At 33.1% G+C, this 23,962-nt stretch overlaps 1 protein-coding gene across 1 annotated transcript; it reads left to right on the top strand.

The window, feature by feature from the left end:
* Nucleotides 1-12,670: 12,670 nt before the first annotated feature.
* On the top strand, nucleotides 12,671-20,698 carry LOC126891500 (uncharacterized). The gene is made up of 2 exons (XM_050660677.1): nucleotides 12,671-12,982; nucleotides 20,285-20,698. Exons 1-2 carry the CDS (start codon nucleotides 12,671-12,673, stop codon nucleotides 20,696-20,698), a joined length of 726 nt encoding a protein of 241 aa, XP_050516634.1.
* The last annotated feature ends 3,264 nt before the right edge of the window (nucleotides 20,699-23,962 follow it).

Consider the following 23,962-nt stretch of genomic DNA (forward strand, 5'->3'; position numbering starts at 1 on the left):
TGTGGAGTTTAAAGCTGCCTATAATTTTTGTCAATAACTTTTTTTTGTAATTTTTACTATAACAGATCTACTGAGCTTCCTCACACTAATCAATCACCCTGTATATGTGATACAAACATGTAAGGAAAATAATGAAATTTTCATGATTTTCTGGGTCCTGCCAACTAAATAAATTAAACATATTTATTTCAAAATGATAAAAAAAATGTTGGCATGACGTCTCCTACTGTTTAAGTATACTTGTCCCTTGGAAAATTATGCGCAAAATTTTTACCCTGATTCCGTGATTTTCGGAGTCCTGCCTTTAAAAAGTTATAATAGTCAAATACAATTAATACTTTTTCGGTACTCGGCAAGAAGGTTAAACGGTTCTTGTAAGACGGCAGGAGTCCTAGATTTGTAAGAAAATTCGTGAAAAATTCCACGATGTTCTGAGTCATGCCATTTTGCATATGTTTAAAGAATCTTAATATAAGTCTATTTACAAAGAGGCAGGATGGTTTTATAGTTATTTCGTATACAGGGTGGGGCGTTAGTGTGACAAAGTCCAATTACTCCTTTGTCGTAAAAGATACGAAAAAAAGTTATTTAGGTAAAACGTGGGGCAAAGAGAGATCATAATTTAAAAATATTTTCTAATATACAGGGCTACCCGTATTGACAGGGTGACACAAACTTGTTTTTTTTTAATGGAACGCCCTGTATATAATTTTAAGATTCCTAAGATAATTTTAAGACAATTTAACACAATTCACATAATCCAAAAATGTTTCCTAAGGGAGCTAGAGCTCTTTGAAGATGGCGCCTTGTAATTAGATTTTTTTTATCTCCAGAACGCTTCCATTTCGATAGACAAAAACTGGTCCGTCTTTTTATCTTTCAGATATAAATCGATTCCATCAATTGCGAATCTCTAGTACCGGTTATAGGAGTCAGTTTTGGGTAGGGCAACGGTTATTTTATCGCATAACTTTTTTGTCTTTAACTTTTAAGCATTTTTGACACTATATTATTAAATTGTGAGGTATTCTAGTACTAAACGGTACTCTTGCTGTAAGTCGGTAAGATGCACCGTTTTCTAGAAAAATCAATTTCAAAATTTTTCGTGTTTTGAATGTAAGAAAAATTTGAAAAAAAAAATAAAAAAAAAACGGTGTATTTACCGACTTGAAGCAAGATTAACTTTTAGTACTAGAATACCTCATAATTTAATAGTCTACTGTCAAAAATGCTTAAAAATTAAAGAAAGTTATAGGATTTCGTTGATCTACCCAAGACGGACGCCTATGACCGATACTAGAAATTCACAATGGATCAAATATTCATCTCTGGAAGAGAAATAAACGTACCAGTTTTCGTTTTTCTAAATAGTTTTTTTTTTATTTTTTTTTTCAAATTCAAAAACCGAAAAATTTTTCGAATCGATTTTTCTAGAACACGGCGTATCCTACCGACTTAAAGCAAGAGTACCTTTTAGTACAAGAATACCCCATAGTTTAATAATGGATTTATCTTAATGATGGAATCGATTTATCTCTGGAAGATAAATAGGTGTACCAGTGTTCATTTTTTAAATAGAAGTGTTCTGGAGATATTAAAAAAACTAATTAGAATACGCCATCTTTAAATTAAAGAGCTCTAGCTTCCTTGGGAAGCATTTTCGGACGAGGTGAATTGAGTTAAATTTTCTTAAAATTATCTGAGGAATTTCCGGGCTTCGATTGTTAGAAGAGTTTCTGGACATCCTGTATAATAGGTACAATCCCTACTATAACCAATTAATTGTAAAATTATTGATTTTCTTCCTATTAGGTACTTTTATTACGTTTACTTAGATACAAATATGATCTAATCGTTTAAAATGAACATGTTAGAGTTTGGTACTAGATTTGAAAGGTGTGTAAAAATCCGAGACAGTACTCAGGAAAATAATATTTAACCCTAGAACACGGGACCGTTTTGCCGGACGTAAATACGGGACTATCGTAAATTTTACTACTCCATAGAAAAATGCCTATATTTTTTCCTTTGAATTTTTTATTCATTATATAGAAAACAATTAAGATTCTTAGTATAAAACAAAAGCATGATATTATGAAAAAATGCATATTTGGGTATTTTTAGGAACATAGTGTACAAATATCTTCTCGGTGTTCTCCGCAAATTGGCTTCTTGCACTCCTTGCATTAGTTGGTCGTCATGCGCCTTTTTTTGCTTGGACAGTAGTGATAAGTCTTCCTCTTCTTTTCCTGTGCTATATTCACATCATTTTCTTTAGTTATATTGAAGATATCAGCTATGTCTTGGCGAATATTTCGACGTAAACTTGCAGTGTTGTATCTGGTTAGGTGCTGGACTGTTACATTCCGCTTGGATAAGGCGAACAGGAGAAACAGACGAATTGTTTTCTGCATCAGTCTCGCTATCGGAGCCAGAGGCTTGCAAATTGTCCTCTTCTCAGTCACTACCACTATCTTCAAATGGGTCTGGATCACTCTCTTCCCCATTCATAATACGTGCCGCTTCTTCTTCCAGTTGTTTTGCGGACAAAAACTTTGTATTTGACATCCTAATAAGAAAAACGCAAATAGTATATTATGAAATGAGAACGAAAAAACAATTTACCTTAATTTTTTGTTACTAAAACACCCAAAATCAAAATACAAACAATAAGAACCAGCTGATTTCTTAAATGACGTAAACACGGGACTTTCGTAAAAATTACGAACCAAACGACGAAAAATGGTGTTAGAATTGGAAATTATCACAACCGTCTTTTACACTATCAAGTTCGATACTAATCAGGACGGTACTCAATTGGAGAAATCGTTCAAATAAACGAGAATGTGCGAAAATACCCGATGTATTATGAGCATCGTCAAATTTACGAATGTCCCGTATTCTAGGGTTAATACCGTACGATTCTTTTAACGATATAAAAATTAATTTTTATGTATTAAATATCTTTGCGGTTATCCTGCCACGTTGTAAACGGTTTTAGATTAGTGTTTTTTAAGCATACCTGACATGGCATGGCTCAGAAAATTGTGGTGATATGAATATGTTTGTACCTAGAACAACCTGCAATAATTTTACTGACTTAAAATTTTATTTTTATATACGAAATAACTACACCATCCTGCCTCCTTGTAAATAGCTTTCTTGAGATGTCCAAAATGGCAGGACTCAGAAAATCGTGTAACTTTCTACGAATTTCCTTACACATTTTTTAACTATGTTTAATAAAAAAGGTGTAACTTAACATCCTGCCATTTTGAATAATGTCTACTTAAATTATTTATTTTATAATAAAATTTATTTTATGACTCAGAAAATCACGGAACCAGGGTGAAAATTTTCCACAGAATTTTCCAAGAGACTAGTGCAGTTAAACATTAGGAGACGTCATGCCAACATTTTTTTCTATCATTTTCAAATAATTACGTTTAATTTATTAAGTTGGCAGGACTCAGAAAATTATGAAAATTTCATTATTTTCATTACATGTTCGTATATCCATTTACTCCTGAGTCCATTTGCAACCCTCCTGCCCAAAAAATTTTCTTCATAAATTTGATAGTATCCTGTCATTCTATGGATATGGCAAATTCATTGCAACTCCCCATTTTTTTCCTCATAGAAAATCTAATTTTCACAGGAAAATGTCACAGGAAACCCGTGGATTTTTCCATAAATTGTAAGTACCTTTTCTAACCTTCCAGTATTGCAAAGGACAGGAGTTAGAAAATGGTGGTTGAAGTTCTGTTAATATCTCCCGGTACAATATGGTGTGCCTTACCACTGTCCTCTGGAAAGATAGCAAGAACCTAAAACCTTATTTAACTTACGTAGAGGTCCATCCATTTCAGAAATTTAATCTAGACAAACAGATAGCAAAAACGACTCGTTGCGACAAAAAAAAAACAGAAAGAAAAGAATACATTAATGTCGACTACTCCCAAATAATTCGTGAGTAGAATTCGCATATGGGAGGAATGAAACTCTCCTTGAATGGGCTCTGATATGGGACTAAGTGTATTACGCATTAAAACAATGGATGCAATAACACGCATTTTTTACAATTTTCTGGATATGGCTGTCACAAATGCGTTCATTTTGTTTAGCAGATCATATGAAGAGTACAACTGGAAAACAAGGAATTTCACATTTTATACATATTGAGATAAACACCAATAAAGGTTTAATTCTTATATCTAAAAACTACTTAGGAAATTCTTAGCAGAATTCTAGTAATTATTGGTCTATAATGGAACTATTGGTCTATAATGGTCTAAAGAGAAAAATAGAACATGTCTTAGAAAGAATTATTGATATATTTAACCACAAACTTCTTACAGTAAATATGGATAAGATGGTTTATGTTCCATTTACAAGCTATAAGAAAGGTCTACCAGATTATAAATTTATAAAAATACAAAATCTGAATATTAATGCAGTAAGTAATACATAATACCTTGGAGTTTACATCGACTCATATCTACGATGGGATATACACATAAACCAAACGTGTAAAACATTGAGATTTCTATTGTACAAATTTCGATATTTACGTAACATACTTGATATCCATCATCTAAAGGTTATTTACTATTCTTTGGTAGAATCACGTCTACGTTATGGAATCCTTAGTTGGGGTGGAGTTGTAAATACATACCTAAACCAATTAGACATTATCCAGAGAAAAATATTGAAATTTATTTACAATAGACTTTCGAGATACTCTACTACACTACATTCACATAGCAAATTCCCAACATAAACAAACGCACGTGTTAACGATTCGTCCACTCATTCGTCAAAAAGCTATTAAATATAATTTATCGCCCTAAACGAGGCGGTTTCTCATTTTACAGGTCCTAACTTGTCAGTCTGCATCTGCAAATTCAAATTGTATTTTTTAGCGTGTTAGTTTTTAAGAAAATATTATTTTGTGTTATGTTATGTACTTTACAGTAGTTATTGTTGAGGTATTAATTAAGACTGGTCGTGTTTTATAGTTTTATGTTTTATAGTCGTGACATGAAATTTGGCATACATATAGCGAATATGTCCAAGAAAAAAGTAATACTGTGCCGATGTGCTTTGGTCCTGGCAAAAAAATACACGTTCAAAATAAGCCCGGAAATGGATAAATTGATTAATTCTAAGCAACTTTTGTTCTATAGCGGTTTTTCACTTTATTCACAAAGTCAATACTTTTCGAGTTATTTGTGAGTGATTATGTTCATTTTTCAACAAAATAACCACGTTTTAGACGGTTTTTTGCAAATATTCCAAAAAGTAAATATTTTATCGAAAAAAAAACATTCTTAGCAAAAACATAACTTATAAATAACATAACCTTATAATATGATGCTACTTTATTGAAAATGTTCACATTGTTATGTTTATCTCAGTTAATGAATATTTTATTTTACCACATTTTTCTTAAGGACATAGGCGCAAAATTTCGCCTGTCAAAATGTTCAATGTGTTTTAAATGTATTCATTTTTTTCGAGTCCTGTGAAAACTAATAAATATTTTTGAAAAATTTAAAGGCAGAATGAAAGATTACATCATTATTGAGGACCGAAAGTCCCTGAAAACTTCTATAATGTTTATTTTAATAAGTTACAGGGGTGAAAATAAAAGAGAAAATTTAGGGTGATTTTTAATTGCAAATACTTCACTAAAAAGAAACTTTTTATTTATTCTAAGGGACTCTTGGCCCTCGGTAATAAGGCAATATTTTATTCTGCGTTTAAATTTTTCAAAAATACTTAATAGTTTTCTCAGGAATCGAAAAAAATGAATACAATTTAAAACACATTAAAAATTTTGACAGCCGATATTTTGCGCCTTTCCCCCTAAAAAGAACAAAATTTTGTTTACAATTAAATTTCAAGTAATTCTTACGGTATTAGTTTCAAAAGTAACTATTTTTAAAAAACATATGATACACCTCAGTACGGCCCTGTTCAGCTTCCACGTGCGTTTGTTTACAGTTGGGAATTTGTAAAGTGAATGATATAGCGAATCTCAAACATTAGATATAAGACAATTATATATTCTTACCATAATTACCAACCAATACAAAAATAAACATTTACTCACACCATTAGAGCATACCTATAATAATACAAGAACAAGAGCACAGTCCTGTGTAAAATTAAATATTGCAAAGAAAACAGTTGGGAAACGAAATTTTGAGTATTTACAAGGAAGAATCTACAATTTGATCCATGAAATTTACAAAACATACCTAATCACTATAAATTCCCTGAAAATGATTAAGAAATTGTTTAGTAGGTATTTGAAACAAAATCACAGGCAAATGTTCAGCCACCTTTTTGAAACCAATTAATAAATAAAGTTGATAGATTCAGATTAAATATATGCATCCATTGTTATAAGCATGAAATATCTCTCCTTTGTAGAATTTTTTTATGTCAATTTTTTTTTAAATAGATTTGCTTAATTAATTACAATCGCTAAATAAAAACATTCTTAAACTTAATAGATTTGTTAAATTTTTTTAAAATTGTTTAATCGCTTAAATAAAAATTTAATGTAAGCTCAATATAAATGAACAATATAAAAAAAATTTGGCCCATGCTCAACTTCATTGTTTTAATGGGCACTATTGTTTATTTACCTTGAACAAAGTACAGAAGAATTGTATAAATGTAATATTAAATTAAATTATTGTATTGTGGTGTAATAGGCTATTGATTATGTATTTTAGAAAGGAACTACAACGATAACGGGGTTTTATTGTTTCATAGAGTCAATGGAACTCTATATATGAAAAAACCGCGGAGTTCTACCATTTAAAGGGGTGCGTTTTTGAGAAAAGGGTGAATTAGTCCCTAGGCACAGGGCAAATTAGAGTGAGTTCTATTCACCTTTGGTACAAACACGTCTACAGAAAAATTGTTTCAGGTTAAATTTACTATCGAAATATCACATTTTAAAGTCAAAAATATTTTTTTACAAAACTATATTCAAAAGAAAAGCAAGAAAAAAACACATTTTTGTTTCTTGCCCTACAACTTTTTTTCACGGGGATATAGGTATAGGCATTACTTCAGAGAAAAAAAACTTCCGTCCTTCTTCTTTAAAATGGCGTTTAGTGTAAGTCTGTATGATTTACAGTTTAGAAAATATGATTTTCAAATTTCGCCACTCACAACAATTTTGGGCGATTTTCCTTGTTACTTCGCAAACATTGTTCTGTAACTTTTTTGTAAGCAGCTTTAGGTATATGCAATACATTTAGTAGGAAGCAAAGTCAATTACCTTTAAAATGGTCTATCGTATAAGGCTGTATGGCTATTTTTAAGTAAGATATGGTTTTTCAAAATTTTATACTTTTAATGATTTTTGATATATTTTACGATTATTTTTAAATTTCTCACTATAACTTTTTATTGTATACTTAGGTATACACATTGTGCAATAAAAAGGAAAGCTTATTTTCTTTACTTTAAAATGGTGTGTTGTAAAAAATTTTAGGTCTATTTTTAAACAAGATATGCTTTTTCATAGTTTGACATATACACATGCAATAGGTCCCACTAAGTTGGAACCATATGGAAAACTTTTTATTATTAACTTTATGAAAAAAATATTCTTTATAAAATGCTCTGCATAGTCTAAAACCTAAGATGTAATCATCAGATATAAAATTTTATCAATAGTGTACGAGGTATGTTAAAAAATATGAATTTAGCTCAAGAGTAAAGTAGCTTTATATTCCACAATATCGAAAAGTGTTATCAAGAAAAGTTATTTGGAATTAAAAATTATGTTACAATATGCAATTATATTCTTCTAATTGAAAAAATAAAAAAAAATTAAATTTTTTCTCAAATTACGGATCCCCTTGGATATCCCACGGATATCTTGTTTAAAAATAGTCCTAGAGGTGATAGCAATACATCATTTTAAAGTAAAGAAAATAAGCTTTTTTTATTCTAAAATGTATATACTTAAATGTACAAGAAAAAAAGTCACAATGAGAAATTAAAAAAAAAATAATCATAAAAAATAACAAAAATCATTAAACGTATAAAAGCTTGAAAAAGCATAACTTGTTTAAAAATAGTCGTACGACCTTACACAGTAGACCATTTTAAAGGCAATTGACTTCTCTTTTTACTAAATGTACCATTGCATATACCTAGAAATGCGTAGAAAAAAGTTACAGAACAATGTTTGCGAAATAATGGGGAAAACTTCTCAAAAATTCTGTGAGCGGCAAATATTGAAAAATTCTATTTTGGAAACTATAAATCCTAGAGTCTTCTACCAAACGTCATTTTAAAAAGTAAGGATGGAAGTTATTTTTTGCTGAAGCAAGGCCTATACCTATATCCATGTGGAAAGAAATTATGGGGCTAAAAACCAAATTACTTTCTTTTGTGTTTTTTTCTTGCTTTTCTTTTGAATGTATTTTTGTAAAAAAAAAATACTTTTGACTTAAAAATATGATATTTCGATAGTAAATTTATCCTGGAACAATTTTCCTTTAGAAGTGTTTGTACCAAAAGTGAATGGAACTCACCCTAATTCACCCTGTGCCTAGGGACTAATTCACCCCTTTCTTAAAAACGCACCCGTTTAAATGGTAGCACTCCGCGGTTTTTTCAAACATAGATGTCCGTTGACCATATAAGACAATAAAATCCCGTTAACGTTGTAGTTCCTTTTAGCTCTCTTATTTTGAACATAATCAATAGCCTATAAGTATAGTATTGTATTATAATTAATTGTATACTTTCATGGGAAATAAACGTTATTATATTATTATATTATATAATTTTAATATAACATTAATCTATATTAAGTTAAAAAGGGGTAGTTCCCTGGGTTGGCTGTATACCTTATAGTTAAACAAACTGGAACATGAAGTAAAAACCACTTCTGTGTAAAAGGTATATTTACTAAAAATTTTTAGAATCCCAATTGATTCAATAAAATGAGTTCATCAGAACGTTTTCAAACCTATCGGTTCATCATCAGTGAATCTAAAATCAAATAAGTAATCCCACTATTAAAATTGAAAAGATGGTTGAAATTGTGAAAGTTAAAAAATGTGGTTATGATTACTTACTTGAATACTTGCAAAATAGTCCCAGAACCAAACAATGGTTGTGATTATAAATAAATCTACATTATGTTAAAATAAATTTAAAATGGCTAAACGCCGATGTTCAGGGATTAAGTTATTACTTTAATAATGCACCAAGAAACTGCTAACATTCCTTATTTTTGTCCAGTGGCGTACTGACAATCATGGTCCTTCGTCTGGATACAAATGCTTAAAAAATTTATATAGACTGATCTTTCTGGTTTTTGTTCGGAATCGATAGTCTAGTCGATAGTACAGTTTTTGCTACCACTTTTGAGAAAAGCGAAAATTCATGAAAAAGTGACATTCCTTGTTTTTTCCCTGTACTCTTCATATAATGACGATGCTGCGAAAAATAGATTTTAAAGAAGAAGGAGCTTCACAAGAAAAAAACATGAGACTATTCCAATTTCGTGTGAAAATTGCTCAAGGTGTGTGCGCCCTTCGGTTTAGAAAACACCATTGGTCGACCTTCAAACTCACCGCTCACTATTAATAGTACTAATGCTGGTATAAAGGCAGCGCATTCTGTTGCAGACGTACGTTACGATGGAGTAGATCAGTTTCCTGAATGGTGTCCAGGTCGTAAGAAATCCTGCAAATACTGCAAGAAGTCGGAAACACACACTTTCTACCCGAAATATCAACTGGATTTATGTTATTCCAGTGCCAAGAATTGTTGGAAAGATTACCACGTCTGTCGTTAACGTATGTCGGTTATTAGTATTTACCTGTTAATGTTTTTTATCAAGTTTATATCATTGAAATTTAAATGTTTTCATAAGCAACAAAAAAGCACTAGTTCATTTTTCCCTGTAGAATGAAATACCGACCGTATGGCCAGCATTCTTTTTCACTTTGTGGCTGATTCAATAACGATATCAGAAAAGTAACTTTCCAGTCGTGTTTCACGTACCAAAATTACCCTGAAACCGAAATTTTCAGAAAGTTGAACCCCCTATTTCTATTTTTCCGATTAAAGGGTTAAATACAATAGGACCAGATGCTTTGGAGATTTACAATATCTTGGAGGTAGATGATACAATAAATAGTGATTATACTAAATTGCTCGATTTGTTCATACAACAGTATTTTACACCTCGGTCAAATGAGAGTGTTCTGAGACACATATTTAACTGCAGAGTTCAAAAACAAAGTGAAACTATTGATCAGTTTGTTACATGTTTAAAAAACTGTGTTAGATTGTTAGATGTTAGGGTTTGATGCAAGCATGAGGTGTTCCTAATAGAATCAACATTTGTGTGGTTAAAATATACATATAAGTTATTTGTTGCCAACTGATTCAGTAAATTGTAATATATAACACAGAAAGATATCACATTGGTCTAGATTTTCAAGAGTTATTGCAATTATATCAATATTGGAGGTTAAGTTTTACACAAATGTCACGTGCTTATTTTCAGAATTTCATTTAGGTTCTAGTAGTGTAGTGAATATACTTATAAAAGTATTATAATGCCTGATAACAAATGTTTTGAAAAAGTGGAGTGTCACTCCCACATTGTAAAATACCTTATGGCATGGGAGGAGGAACACGTGGTACATAACGTGGTGCAACTGTCCCAAACGAGTCTGGCAGACTATATTAATCACACAAGTAACGTATCAGAGATGGTATATTTTGACTGTATCCATGACATCTGTGTTGACCTTAAGTTCTTGGCAGACAAGGGTATTGTACATTTGGACGTCAAGGCTGATAATATACCTATTCATGTAAAGTTCTTTTAATTGTCCGATTTTGGAAATATACTTGATATAAAAGAGGTAAGTCTGCAAAAAATGTATTTTTGCATCCTTTAACCCGCGCTCCCTTCCTTTTAATTTTATCTAACCTATTTTATTTTTCTTGATGATGATTTAGACAAGCTTTCTTTGGAAAAAATATTTCCATGAGATTTTTTGCATAAATCATAAAGTGGCCCCAATTTGTCAATATTTTTGACTCAGAAATACTTTTTTAGGTTTTCTGGACCATTCTGAACAAAAAAGATCTCGTAATTTTCCTCTAAAGTTGATTTCGAGTTATAAGCAATTTAAAATTTGAAAAAAGCAAAAATGGCTATTTTCCATACTTAATAACTCGGTTAAAAATTATTATTATGAAAGTGACTAAATCAAAGTTAAAAGTCCCCTACATGATCCTGAAGAAATTTGTGTCATTAATTTATTACTAAGCTGTTATTTTTAATTATTAACAATGAGAGGTAAAATCGTATTGAGGCGGCCGTCAATGTGAGTGCGAGTAAACATTTGTGTGGTTAAAATATACATATAAGTTATTTGTTGCCAACTGATTCAGTAAATTGTAATATATAACACAGAAAGATATCACATTGGTCTAGCTTTTCAAGAGTTATTGCAATTATATCAATATTGGAGGTTACGTTTTACACAAATGTCACGTGTTTATTTTCAGAATTTCATTTAGGTTCTAGTAGTGTAGTGAAAATACTTATAAAAGTATTATAATGGCTGATAACAAATGTTTTGAAAAAGTGGGGTATCACTCCCACATTGTAAAATACCTTATGGCATGGGAGGAGGAACACGTGGTACATAACGTGGTGCAACTGTCCCAAACGAGTCTGGCAGACTATATTAATCACACAAGTAACGTATCAGAGATGGTCTATTTTGACTGTATCCATGACATCTGCGTTGACCTTAAGTTCTTGGCAGACAAGGGTATTGTACATTTGGACGTCAAGGCTGATAATATACCTATTCATGGAAAGTACTTCAAATTGTCCGATTTTGGAAATATACTTGATATAAAAGAGGTAAGTCTGCAAAAAATGTATTTTTGCATCCTTTAACCCGCGCTCCCTTTCCTTTAATTTTATCTAACATATTTTATTTTTCTTGATGATGATTAGACAAGGCTTCTTTGGAAAAAATATTTCCATGACATTTTTTTGCATAATCATAAAGTGGCCCCAATTTGTTTACACATTTTTTTTTAAATTGCAAGAATCAATATTTTTGACTCAGAAATATTTTTTTAGGTTTTCTGGACCATTCTGAACAAAAAAGATCTCGTAATTTTTCTCTAAAGTTGATTTGGAGTTATAAGCAATTTAAAATTTGAAAAAAGCAAAAATGGCTATTTTCAAGACTTAATAACTCAGTTAAAAATTATTATTATGAAAGTGACTAAATCAAAGTTAAAAGTCCCCTACATGATCCTGAAGAAATTTGTGTCATTAATTTATTACTAAGCTGTTATTTTTAATTATTAACAATGAGAGGTAAAATCGTATTGAGGCGGCCGTCAATGTGAGTGCGAGTAAACATGTGTGTGGTTAAAATATACATATAAGTTATTTGTTGCCAACTGATTCAGTAAATTGTAATATATAACACAGAAAGATATCACATTGGTCTAGCTTTTCAAGAGTTATTGCAATTATATCAATATTGGAGGTTACGTTTTACACAAATGTCACGTGTTTATTTTCAGAATTTCATTTAGGTTCTAGTAGTGTAGTGAAAATACTTATAAAAGTATTATAATGGCTGATAACAAATGTTTTGAAAAAGTGGGGTATCACTCCCACATTGTAAAATACCTTATGGCATGGGACGAGGAACACGTGGTACATAACGTGGTGCAACTGTCCCAAACGAGTCTGGCAGACTATATTAATCACACAAGTAACGTATCAGAGATGGTCTACTTTGACTGTATCCAAGACATCTGCGTTGACCTTAAGTTCTTGGCAGACAAGGGTATTGCACATTTGGACGTCAAGGCTGATAATATACCTATTCATGGAAAGTTCTTCAAATTGTCCGATTTTGGAAATATACTTGATATAAAAGAGGTAAGTCTGCAAAAAAATGTATTTTTGCATCCTTTAACCCACGCTCCCTTTCCTTTAATTTTATCTAACATATTTTATTTTTCTTGATGATGATTTAGACAAGGCTTCTTTGGAAAAAATATTTCCATGAGATTTTTTTGCATAATCATAAAGTGGCCCCAATTTGTTTACATATTTTTTTTAAATTGCAAGAATCAATATTTTTGACTCAGAAATATTTTTTTAGGTTTTCTGGACCATTCTGAACAAAAAAGATCTCGTAATTTTTCTCTAAAGTTGATTTCGAGTTATAAGCAATTTAAAATTTGAAAAATGTAAAAATGGCTATTTTCAAGGCTTAATAACTCAGTTAAAAATTATTATTATGAAAGTGACTAAATCAAAGTTAAAAGTCCCCCTACATGATGCTGAAGAAATTTGTGCCATTAATTTATTACTAAGCTGTTATTTTTAATTATTAACAATGAGAGGTAAAATCGTATTGAGGCGGCCGTCAATGTGAGTGCGAGTAAACATTTGTGTGGTTAAAATATACATATAAGTTATTTGTTGCCAACTGATTAAGTAAATTGTAATATATAACACAAAAAGATATCACATTGGTCTAGCTTTTCAAGAGTTATTGCAATTATATCAATATTGGAGGTTAAGTTTTACACAAATGTCACGTGTTTATTTTCAGAATTTCATTTAGGTTCTAGTAGTGTAGTGAATATACTTATAAAAGTATTATAATGGCTGATAACAAATGTTTTGAAAAAGTGGGGTGTCACTCCCACATTGTAAAATACCTTATGGATGGGAGGAGGAACACGTGGTACATAACGTGGTGCAACTGTCCCAAACGAGTCTGGCAGACTATATTAATCACACAAGTAACGTATCAGAGATGGTCTATTTTGACCGTATCCATGACATCTGCGTTGACCTTAAGTTTTTGGCAGACAAGGGTATTGTACATTTGGACGGCAAGGCTGATAATATACCTATTCATGGAAAGTTCTTCAAATTGTCCGATTTTGGAAATATACTTGAAATAAAAGAGGTAAGTCTGCAAAAAAATGTATTTTTGCATCCTTTAATCCGCGCTCCCTTCCCTTTAATTTTATCTAACATATTTTATTTTTCTTGATGATGATTTAGACAAGGCTTCTTTGGAAAAAATATTTCCATGAGATTTTTTTGTATAATCATAAAGTGGCCCCAATTTGTTTACATATTTTTTTTAAATTGCAAGAATCAATATTTTTGACTCAGAAATATTTTTTTAGGTTTTCTAGACCATTCTGGACAAAAAGATCTCGAAATTTTTCTCTAAAGTTGATTTTGAGTTATAAGCAATTTAAAATTTGAAAAAAGCAAAACTCAGTTAAAAATTATTTTTATGAAAGTGACTAAATCAAAGTTAAAAGTCCCCCTACATGATCCTGAAGAAATTTGTGTCATTAATTTATTACTAAGCTGTTATTTTTAATTATTAACAATGAGAAGTAAAATCTTATTGAGGCGGCCGTCAATGTGAGTGCGAGTAAACACTTGTGTGGTTAAAATATACATATAAGTTATTTATTGCCAACTGATTCAGTAAATTGTAATATATAACACAGAAAGATATCACATTGGTCTAGCTTTTCAAGAGTTATTGCAATTATATCAATATTGGAGGTTAAGTTTTACACAAATGTCACGTGTTTATTTTCATATTGGAATTTGGGTGGTCATTCAGTGAATTGTAATAAAACGGGAAAAATCGTCATATCGATTTGTTTTTCTAAAATTATTGCAACTACAAGCCAGTTGAATTTTTTTTATTATCGTCACTGAACTAATTGATTGTTGTTAAAAAAATAGAAAAAAATGTTAGAATTTCATTTAGGTTCTAGTAGTGTAGTGAATATACTTATAAAATTATTATAATGGCTGATAACAAATGTTCAGCATGTAAATTGGATTTAAAGGATAACGATAAAATTGTTAACTGTGACAGTTGCCATACGACATATCATAGTAATAAAAAATACACTGAGCACCTTCACAATTCAGAACAATAGTGCAGTCTTATTTTCAAAAGTGTATCTACTATATTTTCGAGAGGGATTGAATCAATGTCAACTGAGATTGAATCGTTAAGAGAGACGGTTAAGGGCTTGGAAAAAAGAATGCACTTTCTGAAGAAAATACAGATACTATTTTAAGTGCATGAAAGAATTGTAAGTGCTTCAAATTTAATATTAGATAATGTAGAAGAATATAAATCTGAAGATCTAAAAATAAGAATAAATGAAGACCGGAAAAAACAATTGAAATTCTAGAATTAGTTGGAATTGATACAGCAAAAGTTTTGAAAGTAGTTAGGGTTGGGAAGTCCAATCCAAATAAGCATCGTCTAATGAAGATATGTAATTTGTGATGATAAAGACACTGTGCAAAGTGTCTTAAAATCTAAATATGTGTAACGCAATTCAGTTTACAGAATGAGTTAATTTTTTTCAAGTTTTTTCAAGTTGACAACCAACGTGGAAATATTTTTCAAAAATTATACTTCTTCACTCGATAAATACCATCTGTAAGCAAAGGACATCTGGAATGTCGATGAATAAGGAATGACCACTGTACAAAAACCAGATCTAGCTATTGCAAGATGAGGTCAAAAACAGATCAGCGCCACGACTTCCGCAGAAAGAGGCACTTTAGTCACCATAGCGTTAGCTGGTAATGCGTTAGCAAATTGCATTCCCCGACGTTTCTATTCCCGCGAAAGCGTTTTAATGATCATTTTATTCGTGACGAGCCATTTGGATCCATTGGAGCAGCTAACGGATCTGGATGGATGCAAGATGATTTTTATTTATTTCTTGAACATTTTCAAAATCAACTCCGGCCTGCTAAAAATAATGTGGTTCTCTTGTTGCTGGACAACCACGCCTCGCATACTGTGGTCAAGAATATAAATTTCTGCAAAGAAAATAGAATTAATTTGTTAACATTTCCACCCCATTGTACCCACAAACTCCAGCCCATGGTTCGATCTTTGAACCCGTTAAAAAAGCAGTCAACACAACATGTGACAACTGGAATTCAAGGAATCCATCTCGAAGATTTTCTAATTATCTCAAGGTAGGTGAAATACGCTCATCTTCTTTTTCAATTTTAAGAGGGGGGTGTAGTGATAGATCGCCTCCACGTGGTGCACCCTGGGTAACGCTAAATGGTCTATCAATTTTTGGACGCCAAACTAGCCGCTAAGCTCTCCTGGCAACCAGTACGATAAAGAAAAGCAAGGAAAGGAATCTCCATATAGGAATATGGAAAACTACAAAGGTGTTTATCAACACCATTTGACGAGACGTATCGGACCAACCCTCCGTATATGTCAAATAAACATAGAGGGAATTAGTAGATCAAAATCTGAATTTCTTTCAAAAATACTAATCGAAAATAACGTCGACGTCATAGCCATTCAAGAAACTCACGCATCATCAGAAACCGAGCTTATTAAGAGGGGTAAAATTCCGGGATATAGCATGATTGGAGCCACTTACAGCAATGTTTACGGAACTGCAACTTACGTGAATAACAGTATACAAAATTCCAAGGTGAAGGACTGCAGCTGCGAAAATAGTGTATCCATAATCTCTACAGAGTGAATGACATAACCATAAAGAATATCTACAAACCACCATTAACTAAATGGCCAATAAATGTAATCAAAACTGAGGGCAACCAACCTACAGTTTACATAGGGGACTTTAACAGTCACCACAACAAATGGGGGTATGAAAACAATGATGAAAATGGGGAAAAACTCCTGGAGTGGGCCGAAGAAAACAATATCCACCTTATCCATAGTCTGAAAGATAAACCTACTTTCTTTTCTAGAAGATGGCGCAAAGGCTACAACCCTGATCTATGCTGGGTTTCGAGTAACTCACAGTTGCAACCACTCCCAAGCTCCCGAACTGTACTGCCTAGTTTCCCTCGCAGCCAACATCGACCTGTCATAATCGAAATAGGCATACAAATTTCTATCGTTGAATCCACGCCGAGACCCCGTTGGAATTTTAACAAAGCAAATTGGCCTGAATACGCCAAAGAGCTGGACACCTGCATTCGCTTCATTGACTCGAAGGCCAACAATTACCACCGTTTTTTAGGAATGGTTATCTCTATCGCCAAAAAACATATCCCCCGAGGTTTTCGAAAGGAGTACATCCCAGGCTGGACGGAAGAAAGCCAAAAACTATATGAAGAATTTATGAAATCAGAAGATCCCGAAATCGGTGACAACTTACTCAAGTCACTGGATTCAACTAGACTTAATAAATGGAAATCTACCGTAGAACATATTGATTTCTCCCGTTCCAGTCGGAAGGCATGGGGACTGATCCGCAAACTGGGCGAAGCAAGCAGAGCACAACACTTAAACAAATCAACAATTGAGCCAAATAAGATAGCCAATAGAATAATTGAGAACTCTCGAGCTCCATCTGAGAAAACTCATACATCGATGGTAAAAAAAGCTCTTAAACAACTTAAAGCAAATACCCCCGCATCATCAGAATACTCACGTGCCTTCTCATTGGATGAAATAAACGAAGCGCTTAACCAAACCAAAACGGGAAAAGCAGCTGGTTTCGATGGAGTATATCCTGAGTTTATAGTCCACACTGGTACAAAAACAAGACAATGGCTCAAAGAATTATTTAGCGACATTGTGACTACAGCTATGCTACCCCCAGAATTCAAAAGAACAAAAATTATCGCAATCCAGAAGCCTGGCAAAGACAACAAGCTGCCTGAAAGTTACCGGCCTATCGCCCTACTCAGTTGCTGTTATAAATTACTAGAACGACTCTTATATAATAGAATATGTAACACCATTGAGGACGCTGTACCAATTGAGCAAGCTGGATTTAGAAAAGGACGAAGCTGTTGTGACCAAGTGCTGTCCTTAACTACATTCATCGAAGCTGGCTTTGAAAGACGTGAAAAATCTGCCATAACATTTATAGACCTTACGGCTGCCTATGACACTGTGTGGAGAGAGGGTCTTATTTATAAGTTGATGAAAATCATACCCTGTCTCAAAACTTGCCAGCTGATAAACAATCTACTAACTAACAGACTGTTTCAGGTATATATAAATGATGCACGAAGTAGCGTTAGAAAACTTAACAACGGCTTACCTCAAGGCTCAGTGCTAGCTCCTTTATTATTTAACCTTTATACGGCGGATATACCTGAAACAAAATCGAGAAAATTCGCTTATGCAGACGACCTGGCCATTGGCTTCCAAGATAATAGTAAGGAAGCTGGAGAACGAGCTCTAAACGAGGACCTAACTACACTTAGTAACTACTTTAAGAACTGGCGCTTACGTCCTAACACAAGCAAAACTGAAACCTGTCTCTTTCACCTGTCGAATCAACTTGCGGGCGATACCCTCAATGTAACTCTAAATGATGCAGCTATCAAACATAACAACAACCCCAAATATCTAGGCATCACACTTGATAGAACACTCACCTTCAAAAGCCATCTTACAAACGCAGCCGGTAAACTGAGAACAAGAAACAATATAATAACAAAACTTGCTGGAACAACTTGGGGTGCTTCTGCAGATACTCTTCGGACCTCTGCTCTAGCTTTGGTTTTTTCAGTGGCAGAATATTGTGCACCAGTATGGTTAAATAGTGCACATACAAACAAAATCGATGTCCAACTTAATCAAACCATGAGAATAATCACTGGAACAATAAAATCAACCTCAGTGAGATGGCTGCCTACTTTGAGCAATATTGCTCCACCAGATCTACGCCGTACAGCAGCATTAGTGAGAGAGTATCAGAAAATTGTAGCCAACATACAATTACCAATCCATCAAGACATACCAGACATCTCAAAAGAGCACCAGCGACTGAGGTCTAGAAATCCTCCAATCAGAACTGCCCGAACAATTGGTGATTCCTATGATATACAAAGGCAATGGTCCACAAGATGGATGCCAACAATAGCAGCAGACTATATTCAGATATCCATCCCAACCCAGGGTTTCATCGGATCGGGTCTGCCCCGGCCCACCTGGGCGAGGCTTAATCGCATACGTACCGGACATGGTAAATGTGCTGATTCTCTGTTCAAATGGGGTCGTGCAGAAAGTCCACAGTGTGATTGTGGATCGCCTAGACAGACCATAAGTCATTGTGTTTCAGATTGCCTAAATCGTGCCTACCGTGGAAACCTCCAGGACTTTGTGGAATGCTCCCCAGATGCAATTGAATGGCTATGTAAATTGGACATTAATATTTAGATTCATTCATTATGTTTTGGTGTTTGAGTAATATATATTATATTTGTGTATTTATCGTACTGAAAAAGTCCATACGCTAAATAAATAAAATAAATAAAATTTTAAGAGGCATGTAAAGTCTGCACATGGCTAAAGGCATTCTTGAACTAAAACGCTCTACACCAATGTCTAATAAATATTTCCAATCTCTAAACCCATTTTTAAATACCGAATGCCTCCTTTGCATCGGTGGTCGATAAAGTAACGCTAATAAACCTGATGAACAAAAGTATTCCATATGTTACCCGCTAATTCTCTTACAGTTTTTGAGTTAAAGGTGAAAAAAAAATAACATGCGTTTTTTACGAAAAAATAAAACCTTTGATCTTTAATAACTCGATAAATAGTGATTGATATTAATAACTTTATATAACAAATGTTGCTTAAAATCTGTCTCTCTATCGATTTATGGTATTATTTTCAATAAAATAATTTTTACCCCCAGAAGGGGTGACACCCACCCCCACGGTAAAAGCTCATGTTGGCATCATGTCACCTTCACCAACTCATCGCTGGAAGGCATTAATTGGCGACGAAATTAGGAGAAAATGGAAATTGAAACGCATTTCTCTGAACATCATCTGTCAGGAGTGACAGGTGTTATCGATTACATACATTAGAATTAATAAGCCAACAGAAGATCCAGATTCTTATTTAAACCGGAAACATTTTTTTTATTCAAGTAAATTTAGAGTTTAGTTCTAGCAGCCGCACAGTTAACATCGTTTAATAGTCGCTTGTGAATTTAAACAATATAAGTTAAAAGTTGAACAGTTTTTACTATAAATACAACTGTAAGTAGAAAAACTTAATTTTTAAACAAGAAATACGATTTACATTTCAACGACCTACTTGATCGAAACTTGAATATTGCCTCAGACAAAAAAAGTTAAGCAATTAGTGGTACCTATAATAGTACGGTTAATATTATTATAATGGATTTAAATTGTCAGGCATGCCGTAAAATTATAACACCGACAGATTGTAGCAAACTGGAATGTTCTGGGTGCAAAACAACATGGCACGGTGTTTGTGCTCAACCCCAACCCTTAAATTTTTCACTTGCAACCTTGTTGATATGGAAGTATCAAAATTGTACCACAGAAGCAGATGCTAGCACAATGCACTTCAACGCAATTATGGCTCAGCTTACTAATTTGAGTAACGCTATTGCTACATTTAACACTCAAATGTCTGACTTACATAATTTAGTAAATTCTCAGTCCACAAAAATTAACGATTGCATCTCGGAAATAGCAGTTCTATGGAGAGAAAACGAACAACTAAAAATTAAAATCCAGAAAATAGAATCTACTCCTCCCGAAAATGTCCCGATAGAAAACAAAGGGAAAAAAATGTTTTGCTAATGGGTGTTCCAGAAAATAATACAGAATCCGATGAAGTTAATGCACAACAAATATTAAAGCAGGTAGCTCCTAACTTACAAATAGCTTCGCATCGCCGGCTTGGCTATCCTCGCCAAGATATGAAACCAAGGCCGCTGAAAATCACTATGATGTCCAGTGAAGATGTCCTTATTGTTCTTAAAAATAAATCTAAACTAAATCAAAGCTCAAATATATATATAAAACAAGATTTGACACCCTGCCAGTCAAAATATCTGGCTGAATTACGAACAGAGCTGCAAAGTCGTATAGATAATGGGGAGAAAAACTTAACGATTAGATACATAAACAAAATACCTAGAATTACTACAAGAGGAACAACTAAACGTGGTAGAGAGGAACAGGAATCACCTAGACTTGAAATGGGACTCAAGACTTCAAAGCCTGCTGTATATGGCACAAACTCATCTGTATCTGAATAACAATCATTCAAAATTAACTCTCTTGCTAACTGTATCTTGTTTTTTTCGTCTTTTATTTCTTATTTCTGTCTTGATTTGTTTTATTTCCATAGTTCGTAATCATGTTCTTTGCATTGTTCGTCGTCATTTGTTCCCTTTCACTGCTTGTGCTTAGTTTTTTGTTTTGGTCTCTACCACCAACGTTTGGTTCATGCCATCCCAGCGCCATACTTCATGATCGACATATATTTTCTTATACCCTACTTTCACCTTTCTCCCTTCCCTTCTTAGTTCTTGCGCTTTTGGTCTGGCATGTTTATGTACAATTCTGTCGTTCTTTGATAGAACATCGTTGACATAAACTAGACCTACCCCTCGATTTCTCAATTTGCTTTTGTTTCGCATGATTTTTTTCTTGTCTTCTTTCTTTTCAAGCTCAACCAGATAAACTTTTTCTCCTAATTTCAGAGCCTTCTCCATTTGAACCTCGACTGCTAATTTCGTCTGCATAAAATTTTTCATGGCATGTTTTAGAATATCTGGGGCATTTGTATCTATGCCCAAACCCTGTATAAGTATATTTTTTCGCCTTTTTTCATTTTACACACTTTCCAGCCCTTCTTCTATCTGAAAAACTGCCTGTTTTAGTTTTGTGTTTTCTTGTCTTAATGTTATATTCTTTTGTCTTGATGTTTTTCTTTTTTCTCTATATTCTATCTGTTGTCTGCTAATCTCGCTGAGTTCTCTTGATTGCTCTTCGATCTTTAAACTTCCTCCTGCCATCATTTCCATAATCTTTTGTATATTTTCTTCTATTTTCTCCCGTCTATAGGTAAGAGATCTGTCTAGTTTTCGACTTTAGTTGAAAGCCCGTTGCAATTCTTCCTCTTAGTCTCCTTTTTTCTTCTTGTCGTTTTCGTCTGTCGTAGTACCGTCACTTTCTATTCGAAATAGATCTTCGTATTTCAGTTCTCCATTTCAGTTAGTGGTAGTTAATTTTTGTTAAATTTATTATTACTTATGTACTAGACTAGATGTTATACCCTATACTAACTAACCTCATTGTTATAAAACTGTAGTTTTTAAAAACAATAAATGTCTATCTATCTATAACAAATGTTGCTTAAAATTTGTCTCTCCATCGATTTATGGTATTATTTTCAATAAAATAATTTTTACCCCCAGAAGGGGTGGCACCCACCCCCACGGTAAAAGCTCAAGTTGGCATCATGTCACCTTTGTTCCTTGAGGTATTCTCTAAGTACCCTCCAATTTTCATGAAAATCGATGGAGGTTCAACGAAATCGGAGGTAGGTTCAACTTAACTAAGAGCTCGGTTTTTCAGGTTGTAAGAAGGGCGTCTTATTAAGCAACTCATCGCTGGAAGGCATTAATTGGCGACGAAATTAGGAGAAAATGGAAATTGAAACGCATTTCTCTGAACATCATCTGCCAGAAGTGATAGGTGTTATCGATTACATACATTAGAGTCAATAAGCCAACAAAGTAAATTTTGTGCTTGCACTACTTTTTTACGAGTTCTTTATAGCGCAATCTTACAAAATTTATATTCAGTATATAATAACAAGTTCCCACTGTCCTATTTTGTCCAATTTGTATAACCAGTATTTGGTGTTTATCTATCCTTGTCTAAAACATCTCCTAACCCCCTTTAGGTACAGTGGATGCCTTATTAGGCGGCGAAGAAACTGTAATTACATTCGGTCAAAAACTAGGTATGTAATTGAGCATTGTTTTGGCATAATGAAACACAAATTTCGACAATTTACCATGTCAAAATTAAAAACATTGAAGACATTGCTCATTTGATAAGAGTTGTGCAGGAATTAGAAAAAAAACTGGAAATGGCCTTCTTGTGTCACAAATGCTGTTTTTTTTTCTTGTACTCTCATTGGAATTGACCAAAATACTGAATTTATGTCGTAAAGTAGAAAAGTATTTACAATTGCTAGTGTTTACCCTTAAGTCCTCGGTCAGTGGAAAAAGTTTCGATTGGGGAACAACGATTTTATTTAGTTCCCTAAAATCTATGCAGAGCAGGGGCGTAGCTACCGCCGTAGCCGTATCAATTATACGGGGCCCCCACATATTCTGGAGCCCCGGCGCTGCATGTCGAAACAAAACTTCCATTTAAAAAATTAAACAAAATATTCTACATTATCCCTAATAAAACGCTTTGAAACAGTGTATTGTTTAGATGTCAACATTTACACAAACATAATATCTATGTATATCCATTTGCCGCCGTTAGCTGATATTCCATAACAACAAAGCTTTGATTTTGTTTTCAAATTACTTTTCATTGTTTATTCACCGTTGGCGGTGACACACTGTAAAATGGCCAAATTGCAATTTTTGTTATCGCGTAACCTTTGACGATTTGCAACAAGGTGTATATTGTTTTGGGTATATTTTCGTGTACTTAATCTATTTATTGTTTAGCCCTTTTTTTCATTGTCCAGTCACCCTTGGCTTATATAACAAGTGTTATTTAAAAAACTGAATCTGTTTTCAAATCTATTTTTTGACTTTGGTTTATTAGAGTCTAATAGGTTTACGAGTTATTATTAGAGTTTACTAGGCTTGTTAGGTACAATTTGTGCAGTCGATTCAAAAAGTTTAAATTTTAAATTCTGAAAATATTGTGAAGTGAAAACAATGAGTGAAAGAAAAAGAGATTACCTGACTGGAGCGATGAAAAGAAAACTCAAACAAAAAAGGAAGAATTTTTAAAGAAGATACCCAAAATTTCTTCTTTTTTCCATCAACCAGATTTCCAAGGTGATTTAGATTGCAATGGTAA

The sequence above is a fragment of the Diabrotica virgifera genome, chromosome 9 (assembly GCF_917563875.1).
Source record: "Diabrotica virgifera virgifera chromosome 9, PGI_DIABVI_V3a".
In the NCBI taxonomy this organism is placed as follows: Eukaryota; Metazoa; Arthropoda; class Insecta; order Coleoptera; family Chrysomelidae; genus Diabrotica; species Diabrotica virgifera.

What these genes read in the sequence shown, in the direction of transcription:
- LOC126891500 (XM_050660677.1), top strand. Translation starts at nt 12,671, where the DNA reads ATGGCTGATAACAAATGTTTTGAAAAAGTGGGGTATCACTCCCACATT. An exon ending in ATATACTTGATATAAAAGAG is followed by an intron (nt 12,983 to 20,284) that starts GTAAGTCTGCAA and finishes TTAAATTGTCAG; the next exon opens with GCATGCCGTAAAATTATAAC.